Source organism: Phasianus colchicus, chromosome 8 (genome assembly GCF_987193195.1).
Source record: "Phasianus colchicus chromosome 8, bPhaCol1.hap1.1, whole genome shotgun sequence".
NCBI lineage: Eukaryota > Metazoa > Chordata > Aves > Galliformes > Phasianidae > Phasianus > Phasianus colchicus.
Genome location: NC_143443.1, coordinates 22,418,595 through 22,440,200, shown reverse-complemented (window position 1 = coordinate 22,440,200; position 21,606 = coordinate 22,418,595). Strand labels below are relative to the sequence as shown.

The 21,606-nt window shown below is 38.2% G+C and overlaps 1 protein-coding gene across 5 annotated transcripts in view; it reads left to right on the top strand.

Moving 5' to 3' along the window:
- The window catches only part of LOC116231742 (gamma-aminobutyric acid receptor subunit pi-like), a 45,271-nt gene extending 25,256 nt beyond the window's left edge, over positions 1-20,015 (top strand). For all 5 annotated transcript variants that reach the window (XM_090145300.1, XM_090145301.1, XM_031597702.2 and 2 more), the window contains 6 exons: positions 620-837; positions 1,288-1,370; positions 5,089-5,226; positions 12,553-12,705; positions 13,844-14,037; positions 19,361-20,015. In XM_090145300.1, the coding sequence (XP_090001426.1) occupies positions 620-837; positions 1,288-1,370; positions 5,089-5,226; positions 12,553-12,705; positions 13,844-14,037; positions 19,361-19,672 (1,098 nt within the window). In that variant the 3' untranslated portion in view covers positions 19,673-20,015. The remainder of the gene's footprint in view (positions 1-619; positions 838-1,287; positions 1,371-5,088; positions 5,227-12,552; positions 12,706-13,843; positions 14,038-19,360) is intronic.
- Positions 20,016-21,606: the final 1,591 nt, after the last annotated feature.

The following is a 21,606-nucleotide window of genomic DNA, read 5'->3' as shown; positions in this document are numbered from 1 at the left end:
TCCTGACAGTGATCTCCAAGGTCTCTATAGATTTGGTGCTGCTGTTTCCCTGCTCTTGTGAAAAGGATATATGCAGCTAAGAGGTGATGATATCTTTAATATATTTCCATAAATTCCTATTACACTTCATTCTTTTGCCATTATGAATGTGAATTTATACATTTTTTTCCCACAGTTTTCTTAAAATTGCATTATTTAATGGTTTATGTGAACAAAATGCTGTTTGTAACCACTTACTTATATAAATCATTGTAAGATTTAAAGATTTACAGAGACAGATTATCTGCTGTCAAAACTCTGATGACTTCAGCTGATTTATGGCCCCAGGCTGAGGCCATCAACATTTACTGTGAAATTTCAATGACCTTAAGAACAAAATCTACTCGAGATAATATTTCTTAATGACAACAACATCACTTCAAGTGCTGGAAAATGTGGCCATATGAGGGCCCGTACTGCTGCTATCCAAGTGCCAGCGTTTAGGATTGGGACACAGAGTTCAGTGCTCAGCAGCTGGTTCTGTGCACTTTAATAAAATGGAGTAATAGTGATTTATTCTAAGTGATATATATATATATATATACACACATATAATATATTTTTATATATTGTACTTCAGGATTACACGGCAACCATATTTCTGAGGCAGCGGTGGACTGATGAGAGGCTTTGTTTTGATGGCAATAAGAGTTTAAGTTTAGATGGTCGGCTTGTGGAAATGCTCTGGGTCCCAGATACTTTCATAGTTGATTCAAAAAAGTCTTTTCTTCATGATATCACTGTTGAGAATCGTCTGATAAGAATATACCCTAACGGAACAGTCTTGTATGCTATACGGTATGTATATACCATGTACCAGCCTTTGTGTTTGGCTTCTGGTTACACTTGAAGCTTTTCAGGTTAGCATGGTTTTATGCTTTAAAAGCTGTTCTATTTGTAGAAGTAGAATGTACATGGTTTTATAGTTTTACAAATACGTAATATGGTTGATTGATATAGTTAAATTCTTAAATTTAATACCAAGTCTCATTTTCATATCTACATAGATTCTTTTGATTCTTTTGCTCTTGAGCAGACCAAACACAGGAATTGCCCCTTATGCCATTGCAGTTGTTTTGTTGTTGAATCATCACAGAGGAAAGGAAGCTACAGTGACTGACTGATTTGAGTTATTTATTGCAGAACATTCTTCAAGATTGAAGTATTCAGTAAAGTTACATGGCTTATTTTTGTTTTTACTGATGAAGTTTTATCCCCATAATAATCAGTGTTACTCTGTTTTTCAAGGATCACCACAACTGTTGCATGCAGCATGGACCTTACCAAATACCCAATGGATAAGCAGACGTGTACCTTGCAACTGGAAAGCTGTAAGACAAGTTGTTCTTAGTATTTGTATGCCACTAGAGAAATATCTGTGAGTGATCATTTCCATAGACTGCTGGCTGTTAAGTATTACTGAAGAGGCTGGAGTATTCATAAAAGCCAAGTGAAATAATTAAAATAGAATTAAATACGTGAAATAATTAAAATAGAATTAAAATAGTATTTTCACACGCAGACAAACTTCTGAAGCTTCACTGAAAATAGCGTGTGAGTACTGAAATACTACGTTAAATAAAACCATGGGAGATGCCCCTAGGTCTGTTCTGCAGGACTTGCTGCAGTTATTCTGTCTGTCTCTAGGGGGGGTTCTTTGAGCAGGCATTTGTCAGCACTGCTGAGAAAATGTCTTTTAGTCATTTTTGCCTCTTTTCTCACTTTCAGATATTGCGATTTTTTTTTTACCTGAAAGAGAGAAATTAGAATAAGACTTATTTTTAAGGCATAGAGTTCATATTTCATTAATTTACTGTCTTCATATTGAAAAAGAGTAATTGCACAGAGTTCTGTTCTGAGAGGGGAAATATAGAGATCCTTCTATGACTTACTTTAATTCTCTCTGTGACAGTGCTGTGGGAAAAAAATGTCTTAAGTGGAAGGACCAACACTAAATCTCCTCTTTTAGGTTCTCATTGCATCACTGAATGTCCACGTATTTTTTTCATTGAAATGCTTTCTAATCATGGTCAATTTGCAGATACCCATTGTGTATGTTTAAAGTTAATTCAGTTGTTAAGACAATATCAAAACGTTTTTGTTTTTTTTTTTTTCCATGGGAAAATGCAGAGTGACACCTAAGAGGTGTTCTATGAGATGGAAAAAAAAGTCAAATATTTATTAATACGTATTCAAAATGTTCTTTTGGAAAGTCTTTAAGTACTTGTTGAGTTTTATTCTTTAGCATTTCAGAATTGTGTGACTTCAATTCATCATTTGTGTTGGTAATGACCAATTATAAGATGGCTTATGAATCAAAGGGAATCAGCCCCCAAACTTTCCTCACACAGCAGTCCCTCTGGAATCAGCAGTTTTGTGGGGATAAGATCTGTTTAACAGTGATTCCAGTAAGAATTTTTGTTTTCATCTCCAATTTGTTTTCCTTTGGAAGAACATATTGGTAAGTCACAATATATGGCTTTATAGTAAACACGTTGCTTAATGAGTCATATAACATTCAGTTCCAGAATGAAATATATGTCCCACCAGAACATAGAGCTTTAAATGAGACATGATTTATAAAAAAAAATAATAATAAAAAAATAAAAAAAATGGAGAATTCCCCATATAATTAAAAATAAACATTGTTCTGAATGATTCCATCTGCTTTTTCAAAGCTCGCAAGCGCCTGCTGTCCAAGGGGAAAACTTAGCAATGTCATCACAAAAGCTCTCATGTCATTTGTGTTTAGTTTTGAGGAGAGCAGCTAGAAACAGTGAGTGCAGAAAGAAAGAGTATATCTTTAGCCATAGCCTTTTTCTTCAATGCACTGTAATGTTTTCTTACAGATACACTGGAAATGGTGCTTTCTTCCTCATGAGATAAGCTACATCAGTTAATAGGCCAATTATGACACCATCGCTACTTGCAAATACATTGTATGAAGTTAAGAATGGTGAATGCAAGTGTAAATACACATCCATACACTCATAAATAAAATATAAAATATGTAGCAAGTATTTCAGCTGAAAGAGGTGTGTTAGATGTTAAACTCTAACTGATGTAAAGGCAAACATGCCATGATATTGTGGTTTTACACAATAAAATGCCTCCAGTGGTCTTTACAACATACTCTTTCATTATTGATAGGTAACAGCACAAATTATGTTATACTTTCTACACAGTGAGGCACTTTACAGCCTGAAATTTCTATAGCTTTTTCCCATTTTCGCAGTGCTTCAGAATGTTGTGGAGCACCAGTTAGTGCTTTGGGAGTGTTTGTGTTCCGGGCCCTGTGGGAGGTAACACCAGCAGTCATTTATTCTGGGCTGGAGGCTTTTTTCCTACCGTTATCCACCCACACAGGCTTGTTCATATACATATTCATTTGTGGGCCCATCTCTGAAATTTTATTTCCTTTTCCATCTCATCCTTTAGCATTTATGCAGTGAAGAGCCATGTGAAGGCACTCAGCTTGTGCTTGACAATCAAGAGAAATTAAAATTAGCAGCAGAATGGTAAAGAAACTCATTTGTATTAGGCGTTATGAATATTTAATCCCAAATTTACTATTTCTGTGGTTAACCCTGTTGAAGGTAGCTGTTCACACCATATCAACAAAGCACGGGAATTAGACATTTTGGGTTTGAGGAATTAGTAAGAAAGAAAACTCAATGTAGTGTTAAAAAAAGAGATTATTTGTAAAATAACATAGTTTAAGGTTCCTGTCTAAAACTTTTAAAAATGTTATAGTCAGGTATTAATTCCCTGAATAAAGTATAACATTACACAAAGGGAGCTCTGTGTTGTTTAATTTTACTGACTCTTGGAAAGACTCTCCCTCAGGAATCTCTTCACAAATAGAGTTTTAGAATTAGTATGTCGAAGGTATTATCATGTGTAGAATGACAAAAACCTCCTAATTATACAATTGATGAAGATACTTTGGAACAAGCAAAAGAACCTCCACCTGGCAATACACTTGTTATCACCTTATTTGTTTAACTGGTAACCAGCACAGTGTTTCCTTGAAGTGAAGTTTCTGAACTCCCTGTTTTTCCCACATAAAATGGCTGTAAGAAGTCAGTACTTTCTTCACACTGCAAGAGCCAATGCCATTATATTAAAAGGGTAAAAATGTTCTTTTTTATTTCTGTGATTCTAGAGCTTTGTTCTTTTAGCAGTACGTACCCTTCTGCATTATTGTCTCTGAGTGTAATTTACTTACAATTGACTGGAGCCTAAAAATAATCATCTGCTTGTGGTTCTGTCCCCTAAGCTTAGCTATTAACTTGCACAATATAAGTCTGTCAAATACAAGAATGATTGATCTAAGAAAGCTAAAGGAAAAGATGTTCAAATGCTCCCTGTTAACATGTAAATTACATTAACATAATCTTGAATTAATCATATACACTAGTCTGAAAATTGCCTGCCTTTTAATATAATGGGGAAAAAGCTACAGAGGTATTTTAGCAATAATTGTGATGCATATTGACAACTTCAGCACCTAGGCTGGTGTGCTTGGAAAGGGGCTGAGCTCCCAAGCCAAGATCCATCCCAAATGATGACCCAAGCTCAGGTTGGAGTGCAGCTCTGGAATGTGGATCTTCAGCTCTTCATTTCTACTGATGGGAAGACTAAATACACTGTAGTGTATTTGGAAAGCATCCTGGGATGCCTCAAAGGGCCAGCTCAACTTTTCATCAAATGCTGGCTTTGTTTTGGTTCCTAAAATCTTTAAAGCTTTTGCTTTTTAAATGCCATGTGGTACTAATCTCTTTTGTTAGTTTATGTCATCTATACTACAATAAAAGATATAAGAAGGGTTGTCTCCAAAAAAGACAGCTTTTAAATGGTAAGAATTTGTCCATGTTCAGTCTTTGGCAGTTTTATTGCAAACAAGCATTAACATTCTGCCGAAAGTCGCATTGTTTATGTCTCGTTGTACTTTCAGGCAGATGAATAAGAAACAGCTGAGCCATAACTGCTCTGCACAAATTAATTATTGTGTAAAATAAAAAATAATTGCCTTGTATACCACTACAGGGGGTTACAACATCAACGATGTCATGTTTTACTGGACTAGAGGAAATGATTCTGTTCGTGGGTTGGACACGCTCCAGCTGGCACAGTATACAGTGGAAGACCACTTTACCTCGGTATCTGAAGCAGTGTATGAAACAGGTAAAAACACCCTTATAACGCCTTCTACATGTTGTTTAGAATATGGCTCTGGAAGCAATACAACTTGGAGGAGCTTACTTGATGCTTACTTTTTGAATGATGTTTTTTTGTTTTCTGTTGGATTATGTTGTTGAAACTGCACACAGTTCTGTCAGATGTTGCCAGCAGAGACCTGCTACTGTAAAGGCTGAGACCTTGAGAGCATTTTCTTGGAGAATATTCTTATGGAGATCATGCATTACCTATAGAATAATGAGCAACACATAGATTACTCATTCTGCTTGATGCTGGGGAGAGTTCTTAGGAGGGAATAAGAGCCTGTAGGTTGGGCATTTAAATTTGAGACCTTTGACTCTGGGTGCTCAGTTGAGGACAGTTTCCAGCCTTTCTGGAAATAGCCACTCTGGTTTTGTTAGAAAAAACAAAAGCCTCTTTTCAGCCATGGAAATTTCTGTGAATATGTTGGGTGCTCTTACAGCTGAAAGAAGTTGGGCTTCATTTCTAGTGCATGTAGGAATTTCTTCTTATCTTTGGTGGCTTCTGTCCAGCATGTGGGCAGCAGAGCGCAGATCACTCGTTCTGTAGTTGGTGTGCCCAAGAAAGGTCAGAAACGTTTCCATGGACCTGCAGGACTTGGTCTCTTTTCCCTCCTTTAGAAAGATTTCTGAGGTTGCCAGGTGTGCAAAAACTACTTTCTGCTCCTTGAGTTGCTCTAAGGTTCCTCATTGCTGTTCTTCATTGCGTAATTCGGTTTCTCCTGCCCACGCTGACAAGCCAACTGCTGATCTCCATGTGAGGACACATGCATCCTTCAAACCTGCAGTTTCACCAGAGTCTGTTACTAATTCTGAATTGCGGAGATATTGTTTCAGTATTCCATGGTTGGATATTTCTATTTTAACAACATAGCACGGAGAAACTTCAGGATCTCATTTCAGGCATTAGTTGAACTGAAAGCCCAAGTTCTCTAAGTGAATATGAAAGTAGAAATGAAATACATAATAGCAGGCTCCAGGATCACAAAGTATCTTGCTACTTACATAACTGACATCTGCTTGCCTTCCTCCTCTCTGCAGCTTCAGGCTGAACAGCATCAGATTCCATCAGAGGAGAACGATTCTCTACTGCTCTTCTGCCCAGAAGGGTATTAGGACCTGTACTGCAGGTCACTACACAGGAAAAAGGGAGAGGAAACATGCTTAATTCTTACCAACTTCTTTTATTTATCAACCTGCCTATCTGTTTATTTATTTATGACAGATTTTAGACTCTGGCATAATTTATTTTTTTACTAGGTAGAATAAGAATGATCTCCAGTAACTAGGGGCATGGTCTGATAAGACATGCTCTTCAGTAAACGATGCTGTCGTCTTCCCCTCACGTTGGCAGTTGTAATATGCATAAAGTCACTCCAATTTAATATGTTGTAATGCTTGCAGCTTAATTTGATTAAGATTTCCCACCTCTACTTGTTTCAGTTCTCCTGTTTAAGAAAGCCATGTTCTCAAGTGCTCTACAGTATTTTTAAATGAAATCCCATAATCCTCTTCATTTTCTACTGTGTCTGTGATGAAGGAGCTATTTTCTGCGTGTTTCTTAGGAAAGCAGTGCCCACTTTAACCCATATTAAAAGAAAAGCCCCCACGAGTTAAGAAACTGTGTAATCAATTTGGAAGGGAAACTTTATGCTTTGCATTTTCAGACATCATTAATCACATTAAGAAAGTATTTTATAAATAATGGTTGTGATTCACAAGGCTGATGCAAAAGATATTAGAGAGGAGCAGTGTTGTTGTATTTCCTAACATAGCAAAAAAAGCAGTCAAAATTTGATACTCTGTGAACCTGAACAGACAGTACAGCTGTTCTTGTAAGTGAAATAGTGTACAGTGATGGAGAGCCCAAGTTCACGTACAGCTGTGGACAAAGCCAAGATTAGAATATGGTCAGCAAAATCCCTGCATAAGCAACTTCAGTATACTTAAGAAAAGGACTACATGCGTTAATCTTGTTTATAGAACACTGTGTATCACATAATAGTAATCATGTTATAATAATCACATAATAGGAAGTTGCTTTGTATAATATTAACTAGAGGGCTGGCTGGGGTTTTGTGCTGTTTTTGTCTTGGTACAAAATAATTTAATTTTGGACATAAGTAAATTCATTGCTAGAACTACTTCCTGCATGTCTTTAACTGTAATCCGTATTCTGCAAACATTGATACATATGCTCTTGGACCCCAAAACCAAGTAAGTGCATCAGTGGTGGCTGGCTTTTTATTTTAGTTGTCTAGCCAACACCACCTGCATCCTCAGAGTAACAAATAGTGATGTAAAAAGCTTGCATTTATTATTGGAAAAACATGAAAGCAATTAAAGACTGTTACAGTCTAGCTTTTTGTGTAAATAATGATAGAAATAAGGTTGGAATAGACTTTAACAATTCACTTAATCTGTTCTCATGTCCCAAGACAAGCTCATCTATATCAACAATGTACTTCCTGACAGATGTTCTTAGCAGTAAATTAGACAAACCTCCAACATATCTACTCCTCAGCCTCTCTAGATGATTTTTTTTTCTGGTGATTACTGCAAACATATTTTCCTTGTGTCTAATCTTGATCTCCCTTGCTACGTGTCAGACCCATTATGCACTGCATTGTCTACTGTGGATAAGGAAGACAAATTTCCTGCTGTTTTTCAGCAGCCTTTCCCCATTTCTCAGATTAATATTTTTCTCTTCTTTAATTCGCATAAAAAGTTTTTCTAGATCTCCTGTCTCCTATTGTTCTTCCATAGACTTTCTCCTATCTTTGCTGATGTGCAGCACTCAAAATTCAGTGCCCTCAAGTCCTCTGTAGAACTAGGGGATTACTTCGTGCATTTCATGAACTCTGTTTTTCTTTATCTACTTCAGGTAGACTTTTGCTTTTCTTGCAGAAAATTCCTGTGCACTGCTGACCTCGTTTTTCAGCTTTTCAGTTAGTAATTCCTGTCTGAGGGCAGGACTTTGTACTTCTGTTGAACTGCATCTTCTTTTGCTGAGGCTGTTTCTGATATTTGTTGTTATAATTATGTACACAGGTCCTGTTCTCCAATGTGCTGACTGTCTTCTCTGCTTGGTATTTCTAGGTATGCCACGGTGTGCTGTCCTGTTTGCCAGTGAGCAATTCTGGGTGCAGGGCAGACCAGTATGGATTATATTTTCACAGCAAGCCATAGCTAAGCCATCTCTCTTAACACTTTTAATCAATGAAAGAAGCAAAAAGGGGTTTGATTCCTCAGGATAGTTGGCTGCTGCTAACTCTCCCTCTGTGCTGACTGACAACTTCCCTTAGCCTTGCTCTCACTGCCAAGCCCTCAGAAGCAGCAAAAGTGATAAGCTCAGTGTACTCAGCCTAACACAGAGTCCTCAACCCCTGTCCAGAAGCCAGGGAGAGTTTTTTCAGGCAGACCTCTCCACTTAGGAACTGTGAAGTCAGCAAGGCCGCGCATCCAAGTGGTACTACTTTGGCAGAACAAAGGGATGGACAGAAGCATAAAGTCAGCCTCCTGTCCTTGATTCACACAGATAATAAGGCATTTGCCTTTCTGAAAAAGCCTGCAAAGAGAGCTAGCTGCTGCTGCTTGTCTGCAGTCTGTCTGCAGCATTTTTCACAGTCTTTCCCTCAAAACAGAGGCATTAACTTGCTCAATCTTTCTCACTGCTCTGCAGTTTCTTATTAATTAGCAATCAAACTTCTCTAGGATTTTCTATTCTCCTTTTTCATGATGCAGTACACTGAGTAATTTCTGTCATTCCCTTTGTCTGTTCTTTTATAATCTGCAATTGCTCTCCAATTGTTACTTCTGATATTGTCATCTTTGCCATGCAGGCCTTAAAAACAATCTCAGAACAGCAGCTAGTACAATCTTATCTGAGGACTATCTGGTCACCTAAGATTCAAGCAGTTGCATATTCATGTGTCTGTTGTCAAATATGTGCAACTTGCCTAGCTGAGCTCATTGCTCAGATAATCATTCTTTTTAAGTGGAGCTTTTCCACTTGAAGAATACAAAACTTTCTATCATTTGCTCTTTTTCTGATAGTTCTGTGGTGCTTCACAGCATGTACTGAAGCTGCAAAACAGTTTAGAAAGAAAACAGCTATGGAAAATGCATTGAAAATATTACAGCAACATAAAAACATATGGAAAGGCAATGAATTGAATGAACAAGGATGCTAGGAAGAGGGGATTTTTTGCTAACTTCTGGAAAAGTTGTTTGTGCTGCAAACAGAAATACAAACACAGGGAAAACTTCCTGTGGCGTAATTGTTTTTGTAGGGGTTTTTTATAGGTAAGCTAAAGAGGCAGACATATCTGCACACAAATACTATATGAAAGTGTTTGTTTCTTTCTTAGGAAATTTGAATTTTCAAACTCTATTTCTGTAAGGCATGTTTGTGAAGATGAAACACATGTTGAGAAGCCTGTCCTGATCTTTCATTTCCTTTAGTTGACCACCAAAGGACAAGTAGGAAAAGAGTTAGTTTGCAAGATCCTGACTGTGAGGAACAGAAGGCTATGTTGAAAAATAGTGTTTTGTTGCTGAGAATTTGCTCTATCAAATAATGTTGTTGTGATCTTAAAATCTGCTGTAGTTTACGTGGAAATAAATAGGAAGCATTACTTTTGGAGTGACCTTAGCATCTTAATTTCCAATTCTCAGAGAAGTTGTATTACAGTAGCACAAATTATTTGTTGGTTGAAATTGGAGACCCTGCTATTTTGTATCGTATTTGTTGTAATCAAGCAAAAAAAAATTGCATACTGAAAATTACTATTTTGGCAAATAGTTAAGACAGTAAAGTTATGTCCTGTACTGTTCCCTTAAAAGATGCAAGCAGAGAAGAAAACGATATGTCGGTGAGGTTGTATCGATGAGCCTGTGGGAGATGTACATCACGCGTTTTAGCTGGCACCCGAGGGGTGAGCATACATATTTAATGATAGGAAAGAATGTGGTCTTTGTGCCTGACTGCACACCCTGTGCAGGATACCAAAGTGCTTCTTACATAAAAGGTGATGTGGAGCTTTCTTTTGCGGGTGTAGAATTCATCAAAAAGTCCATAGGAAGCAAATGTGGGAAGATGCTCCCATCCCATAACACTTCAAGTCAGGAAATGAGGACATTATGGATCTTGAGTCCTCCTCTGCTGTGAGTTTCTGCTGGCAGAAGGAGCAGGGATGCAGCATTCTGCTGTTAGATTTTTGCTTAATTACAAAATTGAATGATAAGGATGCCCGTTTATTTAAGCTAAATTTCAAAGGCAAATTGGAAGAAAAATAAACTGTCTTCTCTTGTATTCAGAAAGATCTGCTTTAGAGCTATACGTATTCAACTAATGGGGGAGAAATGTCATGCTGGTATAATTTTTATGACTCAAAAACTGAAGAAGTCAGGTGGAACCACCTGAAATTCCCTGAATATGGAGAATCCTTCCATTTTCTTGGGTGCTGTTCTTTAAAGCAGTAGAGAGAGCTGGAATATATGGAGAGACGGCAGTCTGCTATCTAGATTTGTATTTCATCTCAGAGCTACTGTCTAGTTTTTTACTTCTGTTCTCCAGTGAATTCTGTAAAGCCAGAGTAACTCAGCTTTATGTTCTTTTGCTTTGAGGTAACATAAGTAAAATCATCTCACCTTTCTGTGGGTTAAGAGTAGGTGAACAGACAGCCATTCAAGTTCAACACGTATTTGACAATCTACTGTATGCAGTAATGTGAGACCTTAGTAAGTGCTAAAGCTCTGCCTCTGCTGCAGAATTAGTTGTCTGCACAGAGATTATTTCCAGATTATCAAATCTGAATTGGAGCCATCACATGTTAAGGTGACATCTGTCATGGGCCAGAAACTTGAATAAAAAAGTGTCTTCTCATTTCAATGCAAGCATTTTGTTCTCAGTCAGAGTCAAGCAGGGGGGCAGGCTTGACACTTTTCAGGAGTTAACCTGGCCTGTACTTGAGCTAACTACAGTAAAGGCAGGATTAGTACTGCAGTGCACCTGTTTCATTTTTTATCTGATTATGGCACCACAGCCTTAGGTATACAAGTCAAAGTGGATGGGATAAGGTTGTTATTCATCATTATTATCTCATATGTAACACACATAATAGCAGCAGTGAATCTGTTTACTTTTAAACATGGTAACTTTTGGTACATGTGGAGACTGAAGGAATCATTATTTTGTCATATTTTAGCATGATAATATGCATTACATACTTTTTCTTGCCTCCTCCTTCCTTCAGTTTATTTCAGAAGGGGCTTATTGAATCCTATATATAGGTTGCTTCAAATTTTCCATTATAAAGGCTCTTCTGAGCTCTCTATAGAAATGCTGACACCATTATTATCATCCCCCTTTGCATTCTGGCAAGCAGAAAGCCTTAAGGTTAAAGAATTGCCTTTTCTTTGTTCCCGGAAAAGCCACTCAGCTGTAAGCTTTCACATCTCTATTTCTCTTTGTTCACATTGCTTCAGAAATTTATGGCATCATGAAAAATAACACCAAAGAACACATGAACATTCTAAAGGCTTGTCCACACTCTGAAATTATGGCAAAATGGCAAAGGCTGACTTTAAAGTTTGATATTTTAAACTAACTTCCCACGCACACAGTTTTATAGTCAGATAAATAGAGTTGTTGGGAGATAATGAGGAGGATATTGCTGTATGACCACTCAGTATTGCCTGCTTCAGAGTTTTCCTCTAAGTTTTAAACTTCCTAACTTTTGAGTGTTTTTCTTTGATCTACTCTGCGCTTCGAATCAATTTTGGTACATTAAGTGGATGACTTGGTAAAAATCACAGTACTGATAGAGGTACGCTAACTTAACATCCCCTTTTTCACTTTAATATGATGATAATGGTATAAATAATCTTTGCGCCTCCTGCCTCATGGACAGAGATAAAGTCTGCTGTCCATTTTTATATCCTTTTTTCCATCAGCCAGAAGCTTGTTGAACTCAACACGCTAAACTTACAAAGAAGAACCCTAAATACAGCATATTTGTACCTTCAGAAGGAGTATGAACTGCCCACCAAAGGACTATTTAATCAGTAGTGAAATTGCAAAGGCAACGCGGCAGAAAGCTGAAGTCAGGTTAAGATTGGAAATTAGAAATACTTTCTTTTTTTTTTTTTAACATTATTTTAATCCATATAGCAGATTATTTGGTGGATGCTGCATGTCTTGATGCATATAGAACTCATACAGGTTGGTTGATTGAAAGTCTTTCTGTTAGTTGCTCCTTCACAACATTTTTTCATGCTCTTTTCACAGGACGCTACCCCAAGTTAGTGTTTCACTTTGAGCTCAAGAGAAACATCTTGTATTTCATACTAGAGACATATGTACCATCAATTCTCCTGGTTGTGCTCTCCTGGGTGTCATTTTGGATAAGCCAGTCATCTGTTCCAGCCAGAATCTGCATAGGTAAGAAGCTGATGAAACAAAACTAAGCCTCTTGTTGAGAGCATGAGAGATAATGGCTTTAGGTTGTGTCAGGGGATGTTCAGGTTTGGTATTAGGAAAAATTTCTTCTCAGAAAGCGTGGTGAAGCACAGGAACAAGCTGCCCAAGGAGGTGGTGGAGTCACTATCCCTGGAGGCGTTCAAGATGTGGTACTGATACTGTGGGTACTGATGGGTAGATGTGGTACTGGGGGATGTGCTTTGGTGACCACGGTGGAGATGGGTTGTTGGTTGGACCACAAGGTCTTAGAGGTCTTTTCCAACCTTTATGGTTCTAGGAAACAGAAGTCAGAAGATTATGATTTCTTTATTGGAAGTACTTGCCATGGATTTCCAAAAGGTGCAGGCACTTCTGAGTTTCATAAAACTATTTTTCCAAATTGCCATCTGCAGCACGTCATAGAGATTCCTCTGGAAGTGTTGCTATTCTCTAGTATTCTGTAGCAAAGCAAATGTCCTTGGGAACTACAGGAGACCCAGAGGCAGGAAAGGCTACTGGAAGCAGAGGAAAACTCCATCATTTTGGAAATAGTTTCAAAATATTCAAATGCATGTCATTCACAGACAGAATTATGAGTTGGTTGGGTTTTTTTTTTCGTGAAGGTGAATGATACATACTAATTAACACATGAATAGTAAGAGAATTATGAGATTAAGTATAGTTAATTACAAGTAAAGGAGATTCTGAAAGGGAAAAATGCAGATCAGTTCTGATCAGACTGCAGGTGGGGTAGGGAAAACACTTCTGTAGAATAGCAAAGACAAATCTCACTTTAAACGAGGCTGACAGACAGCTAGACTGAACTAAATGATATCTGAAGGTTTTAATGGAAGCATTTGCGTAGTATTGCAACATGTGTTAGTAATAAATATACTTTCTATGACATGAAAAACCCCCTCATTCTAATTTCCCATCTTCTCAGCTTTCCAAATACTTTTCTTCAGTATTTTTAATGTCTTTCCAAAACATGTCACGTGAAATGCTGTGGCATATTAGGAGTTTACGAAGCTCAGGAAAGAGTATCTTGTAGCTCACCAAATGCAATGGAAGGCCTCATTGTTATCTTTGTTTTATCAGAATTTATATTTGTGTCCCACAGGTGTTACCACAGTCCTCACTATGACAACACTGATGATGGGAGCCAGGACTTCACTCCCAAATGCTAACTGCTTTATTAAGGCAATTGATGTGTACCTTGGCATCTGTTTCAGTTTCATCTTTGGAGCATTGTTAGAGTATGCTGTGGCTCATTTTTGCACCCTGCATCGACCCAGTTCAAAGGAAATTCCGAAGGTATTTTAACTCTCTTATTGTTGGCCTACAAAGCAGACTTCAATTCTAACTGCTGAAAAGAATGAATTATCTTATTTAGCACTAATAGTAAATGTATGTAAGGAATTTTATATTTTAATGTAAGGACAGTGATAAGTAAATAACCTCAAGAAATAAGAAAAAGGTTTTGAATTCCTGGATCATTTTGAAAGAGAAATCAAATGAAGTGAAACACTAGTGTGATACATGTACAGGCATTCACCTTTTCTCTGGCATACACCTACTCACTGTTCAAAAATTGGACCGAGCAAGGTGGCTTGATCTTATTGCAGTACAGGAAAAAAAACCACAAAGAACACAAGCATTAATCACATACCATTTATGAAACCTTCTGCACATGTATGGAATGTGAGTCAGCTTACTAGCAGAAAGCTTCATGCCTCAGTTCCCTGTAGCCTTCCACCTACATCTTCTGTCTCAGCAGCTGCAGACTGTGATTCACTTTCTGTTCTGCGTCATTATTATAGCAGAGCTTTTTATTGCTCTAGTGAGCTTCCCAGAACTCTGAAATGTTGTGAAGTATACTTAAAATAATGAAGGATCAAATCAACATAGGCGTTTATGAGACTGGTGGTTGTCATCTTGCTGAAATAATCAGGACAGGTTCATGAAAAAGTTTTGTCATATCCTCCATCTTCAGTGTTTGGCAAAAAAATAACTAGAAAGTTAGAAACTGATTGTCTTAAAGCTTTTCATTATGGAACAGAGTTTAATATGCATGAAAGAAAATAAAATTTTAAACAGAAAAAGGTGATACATTTCTTGATAAAGTGCAGAAAATGAGAATATGACGAAAAATGCAGGAAGAGGTTTGGTTGGCTGCTGAAAGGTTAAATGGCTGGAAAAAAAAAGAAGGCTTAACAATTTATGCCACTCTAGAGCATTGCAAATGGCTTAACCAAGTTCCTCAGCAGGTTCAAGAAAGAGGATAATGACTTCTAGTACTGCATCTTAAAAACAGTGAAGGTAAACTAAAATGTACTAACGTAGGATTTTGACTGTATGAATGTCAGATGAGTTGTGTAAATGCACAGAACTGTTTTTAAAAAAAATAGTGCCAAGAGATGTAGGTGAGTGAAGAAGGTTTGAAAAAGGGGCACAAAGGCTACCATTGGGTTTTAAAAGGCATGATCTAACTGGGGAATGTCTGCAAATGAGCAAATGCTGGTTATGATTGAGGTTTTCAGTGGAAAGCCTAAAAGTCATTTTTTCTTGGCAGGGTAGCATCAGTAACAATTCCCTCTGAGCATATCCATCTAGAGAAGTAAGTGGCTGTCATTTGCTCATTGAGTGGAAGAAAAAAGAAAGCTTATTGGAGGTTTGAGTAAGAAAGCCAAGTGTTTCAGTGCTGCTCGGATGATTAAGCATCTTTGGATCTGTGAAGGGCATTAATGACTGCCCTTGCCTTCACCTACCTGAGTCAGCATCTCTTATGGGACAGAGGTGCCAGTGCTTACAGGTGGAGCAGGCATGAGAAATCACAGATTTGAAATGTGCATTTAATTAGGTGGAGGTACAGCCCTCAAGCAAGCAAGGAAAAAAGACTTAAGGTACAATTCTGAGATGGACTTAATGACCGAAGGGGATGCTGTGTCACTTCAGGCATGTTTCCTACTTTCTCTTCATCAGGAGTGAGCAAATGCCACTCACTTCTTGCCCACAGAAACACAAGCCACATAGGGAAGAAATAGCTGATGAATTCTGGATCAACTCAAAGCCTTAGAGTAAGGAAAATGCCTGTTGTGCCTTTTTTTTATACTGTAGCCAAGGAGATGAGCGCTGCTTACTGAGCAGGGTGCCACTGAGAGCACACCTGGCTTGTATTTCTCATTTCTCACCATATAAACAAAATATCACAAGGATGGAAATACTAGCTAAAATGTCATGTCACTGTCTAGCAGGTACTTAATGAATCTCTTTGTGATTATCGTCACCACAGATGTGTTTTCCTCATTATCACATGCTCCTGTGGACATAGGGTAATTAGAAATCTCACTTCCCAGTTTGCTGTTCTCATACAAGCCAATACCGCATTTGCACTCAGAATTATATAAATATGTTTTAGAGGTGAATTGAAAGTATAACCGTTTGCCTTGCATGAGAATGAGTTGTGCTACTTTCTTCTTTGTTCTTTAAAGCACTGGGGCACTGGCATATGAAGTTCTTTTGAGGCTGTAAGGATCTGTAGTTTGAAGTAAAAACTGGAGAAACAGCTCATCATATCTGAGCTGTTGCAACGTTCATGTTGTGTGGACTGCTCCGTGCAGAAACAGCTTGAAAGCTAATGGCAAAAGCACAGGATCCACCTGCTGTGAGGATGGTCAGACTGTGCCATTCACATCAACTGTGTGGCAGACTGCCTGAATGGAGAGGCTGCCTCTTCAAAATCATCAGTTTCTCCTTTTTCATGCAAAGGTGTGCCCTCCTGTAAAACAGAGCAATCCTCCTTGGACTTCATCCATCTTTCACCATTGTGTTTTCCTCTGGGGCAGAAAGGGAAAAGGGTTGAAAACTGAAGATTACATGGGCAGTGTTGTGAATTTATGGCATTTCTGTGCCAGCATCTTGTGATCTGTACAGACACAGAAGAAGCTGCAGGTGTGTGACACTCTTCGTTGAGATATTATTAATCTTGAGCACCTATATTACTGCACCTATAGTAGCAGTAACAACTTTCCTCAATTTTGCTGGCTGTTAGATGTCAGCAGAAAGTTCAGCACACCCCAGATGGTGGCAGATGATGTACTGTACTTTTGCAAGATGCTCTCGATTTTGTATCCCAACAGAGCCCTTCCTAGTGCCAGCTGCCATTTTCTTATTGACAGCTGGAATGCAGGGAAGTAGCGGAAGTAATATTAAAAATTAGAGCCACTGTTTTTAATGTGGAACATCTTAATCTATCTTTGCATTCAGTTCTCCATAGCAACCTGGAAAAGTCCCTTGATAGTCCAGGTTATAAGACTGTAGTTCTTATAAGCTAGTGGTTGTGACTGTCCTTTCGATTAGCTGTACTCTTTTTAAGCAATGTGATACAGAACTTTTGCTGTAAATACATCTGAGAGAGCCCTGCCTTGGCACACTGTGAGGGGAGTTGAGTACATATGCACCACTTTTATAAATGTCTCCTGGAGAGTAGAAGAGAGTTCAGAACAACCTAATAAAGCACCAGTCTCCTGTGAATTGTTCACATGCAGTTGTGTGAAAAGAAAAATGGCACGTACGCAGTGTCCTTTCATGCTCTGCAGTACAACTAATTCTGCACCGACTTTTAGCCAGCCCTACCTGGGAGACGAGGAAACTCAGACTGAAGAATGCCCTACATCCTGTCATTTTTGAAGTCTAGATGTTGTTTTTTCTCTTTTTCACTTTCTAAAATGTGAGAGCGCTGGGGGGAAAAAAAAAAATCAGGATCTTTCTGGCAGATTTCTGTATTTTGCTCACTGCTGGAGCACTGGGTACCCCAGATCAGCAGCTGCACATGGTTTGAGGTGCCCAGCAGTGCTCCCCACTGCTCTGCTGGGCTGGTAGGGCTCTCTGAAGCAGAACAGGGTATTTCTAACAGCCAGGTCACACAAAAAACTCCAGATTTCAGGTGTTGTTTGGTTTGTTTAGGCCTCAGGCTGGAAGTTTGTGGATTGATGCTCTTTGTGCTTTATAAGCTGCTTTTCATTCTGCCCTTTGGTTTCCAAATAGCTGCAGCAGGCTAGTTGTGGGGCGAACAAGTTTTTGTAGTCAGAGTATTTTTAGGATGACGCATTGTGATGAGCTACATTTATATCTCCCTAATAAAGTATACTAGGCTTTTTTGGCAAATGGGAAATGAATAGCAGTAATAATCCCATTTTCTAGCTCCGTCTGTTCTGTTTCACTGATTCACCAGACGCTGTCCAGACTCCACTTCAATTTTCAAGGACATTACTAATTTTTAGATGGAAAAAGACCCAAAAACCATGCCACTTGCAAGTACCCTGCACAGAACAATTCTGCACTGGCATGGAGAGGTCTGTCAGGTGGCTTAATGAGCTCTCTGTGTCTTTAAAAGCTGTATTTTTTCTAAATGAGCTTTTTGTGTGACTGTACCTGTGAACTTCTGTAGAGTTTGTCCTTATCTAATGTAGTTCTTCTTATGCAAATAGGAAAAGTGGATTGCTCAGAAGAAAGTGATTCTGCGTTCTACATTTCACAAATAAATTTTTGGCCTTCTCTTGCTTCTGTGCTACTCCTTGGTCTGGAAGGTGATAAAAGCATCAGAAGAAATATAAAGTTGTGTAGGACTGCTTAAATAAAGACAGTTCCCCTTTTAAATTGTTCAGAGTTAGGAGTAGTCTAGATACACATCTGGAGCCAAACTCTGGGGCTTAGATCTGCTGGTATCTGCAATATCTCAAACCAGAGTAAGACTCCAGAACTTTCATGGAAGTTTGTTTACAGCTGAAGCTGCAGCTGATGTCTAATCCCATGTCCTCTGAGTCAATGGCAGAAAACACACTGACTTCAAAGGGTGAAGATTTCATACATGAACTCCATGGCTCCGAGCCATTTTTAATCAAAGCAACAAAACCCACCAGAACACCAGACAGCTTATACAACATTCTCCAAAGAGCTGTCTTGATGCAGTGAAGCACATGAAAATGCGCTTAACCTTAGTATAACTTTGAACTTAAAATGTAAGTTTCAGGACTCGAAACAAAGTATGAACTGTTTGGTACTGAAATAGTTGTGGGGCTTTTCCCTCTTTATGATCTTTTTGTTTTTATTTCTTGCATTTTGTTTTGTTAGTTTAACTAATTCAGTTTTTATTATGAAGCACAAGGAATGGAGCACTCAGCTTAGAAGGCATTTTGTATTACAGAGTGCTTGGTTTGGGGTGCAGCCAGCTTGACCAATATCTGCCATCTCAGCCACCTTCTCCATTCCCCCAACTGGGGCTCTGCTTTACTTGCTTTGTAGAAATTGTGTTGCAGAAGATGACTTGTTATCATGGATTTGCTGCTGTGTTAAGTAAAGCTTAGTGGGCCATATTTGAACGCAGCCAGCTTTGCACTGTGGTCCTGTGAAAGTTTCTGTGGTGGGCTGTTATGTAAGTTGATGTGTTTCTCCTGTATTTGGAGGCTTTGAAAGCTGAAAGATACTGTCTGTACCTGTGGTTTCTGATCCTTGGAATCAATGAGTAAGCCAAAGGAAGAGCTGTAGGAAAAATCCTATTATTTGCTTCAGCTCTAAAGTAAATAGGGCAATGAAACATGAACTTATGTTCCTGCTGTGCTGTTTTGTTTCCTGTCAGGATGAAGATGAAGGGACTGAAGAAGAAAGGAATGGAGTTCTGGCAGCAGTTGCTAACAGTTGCAGTGCTTCTGACAACACGAACAAAATTGATTCAGACAAGGGCAACAAAACCAGCATCAATGGCAAAAAGGAGAGAAATAAGCACAGTGGGTGTAGCTCGCCAATGTCCATAATGAAAAGTCTTTTCTGTATCTTTGATTGTTTCCATGTTAAAAATCCTTACCACATAGACAACTATGCCAGATTTTCTTTCCCGTTATCATTCATCATAATTAACGTATTTTATTGGGTATATTATTTGTATTTCTAAATCTTTGAGGTGTAAAACTGTCATGGTTCAGCATCTAGAAAGGAGATATGGTTGGTGAAGTTACAGAAGAAGGAGAAAGCTGCCTTAGGGAAAAGGGATATTGGTGGAAATGCTCTTTTCAAGCTTTTATGCCAAGTCTCGTTAACTATCTTTTCTGCTGTTAAATGACTGTCATCTGAAATTGACTTTCCTTTTAGCATGCATATCCCATATTATACTATTTGTCAATGGCCACAAAGTCCTTTTTTAATATTTTAATGGCCAACTTTGTAAAATAAAAGTTATACTACATTTGTTTCTGAACTGTATTGAATATATTTAAAAATAAAGATGATGAAGTGTAGTTTTCCTGCTGTACTTTCAGTATTCAATTCCCTCTTACTCTCTCAGTAATCCATAATTTTTCCAGATTATGTAAGAGAATGTATAATTGTAGATTAAAGTATTTTTGCTCCCTTGTAAGAAAGTTTTGAAGATGTGGGCTGCCACCACCACCCTAGTAATGTGCAGCTTTCTAAGGTCACAAATACGTACCAAGACATATTCTTTATATAAGCCTCCCTTAGGTTCAGTAGCTTTTCTGAATAGGTGCATGGCAGAACATAGAAATAGACTAGAGACAAAAAAACATCATATCCAGACAGATTTATTTCCAAGTGAGGAGACAGGTGCTGGCCAGTCCTTAATGGCATACAGCTGTTTGTGCTATGCACTTTCCAGTCACAACTGCCTACGTAGCTGTTTGTACACCTTCCTAAAGTCACTGAAAAACCCCTGGATACACAATAATTCATGATGAAGAGATGAAAGGTTTTACAAAGATAAAAGTGTGAGTTTGATTTGCAAAATCTATGAAAGTATATAATCACTGCACACTGGTATACAAATAGTAGATTTTAACCTCTTCTATTCAGGAATCTTCTCTGCTGTTTGTGGAAATATCCTGTCATATTTTGAGGCCACTTGGGGCAAATGTACAACTAAGGACACACGAGGTAGGTGAAGAGGAGTGGCAGTGCCAGCTGATGATGCCTCTTCATGTAGTTTACTTAGCTGAAGGTGCGTTGCTTTTTGTGCACCAGAAGGCAGTGCCAGCCCTTCCTCTATGGAATACCTGCAGGCCAGGACTTCTGGCATAGCAGCTGTTTCATAGGTGTTTGAGCATTACAGACGTTGGGAAAGCATGTTTGACCTTAATAAACTTTTTGGTCTTTCCTTTCTTAACAGAAAAGTATATCTGTTCTGAAAATAAGATCCTTTGCAGCTCTATTTCTTTCATTATCATAATAAATCTTTTGGAGATTTAGGCATCTGAAGGTATTAGTCCTTGATAATTTTTCACTTTCTCAATTATTTGGTGTAATTCCCTTAGCCAGCAATGTCACAGGTGACTATAGCATGCTGCCTGCTTAGTAGGGTGAAGCTTGGGATGTTAGCAAGGTATCTGAAATATTCCACCTAAATCAAAAGGGAAATAGTGAAAAAGATGACATTTTACAACAGGTTCTTGCTAACTCTGTCATAAGTGAAAAAGGTACTTCACATGAATATCAGAATATTTATTTTTAAATGTTTTTAAGCAACTTAATGCCCCATTTGAATGCTCCAGTCAACACATATGGCAGCAGAAGTTAAGGGCATCCATCTGCAGATTTGAGTCCCATTTTCAGCACCATGGTTGCCTTTATTATCAATGCAGCAAGAACCTACATAACTCCCTTCCTTTTGTTGCAGGTCTCTTCATTGTTTGTGCAACGTTAAGAGGACTGTTATGTCTTTTGACATGGGAAAATATATTAGAAGAAAGAAAGTCCCACGTTTTCACCCTATAATTCAAAAATAAATGAAAGATAAATTCAGTGGTTAAAGAAAAAAATACATCATAGTAGAAGAAGAAACAGATGTAGCCCTTCTGCTTTCTACTAATGGCTCTT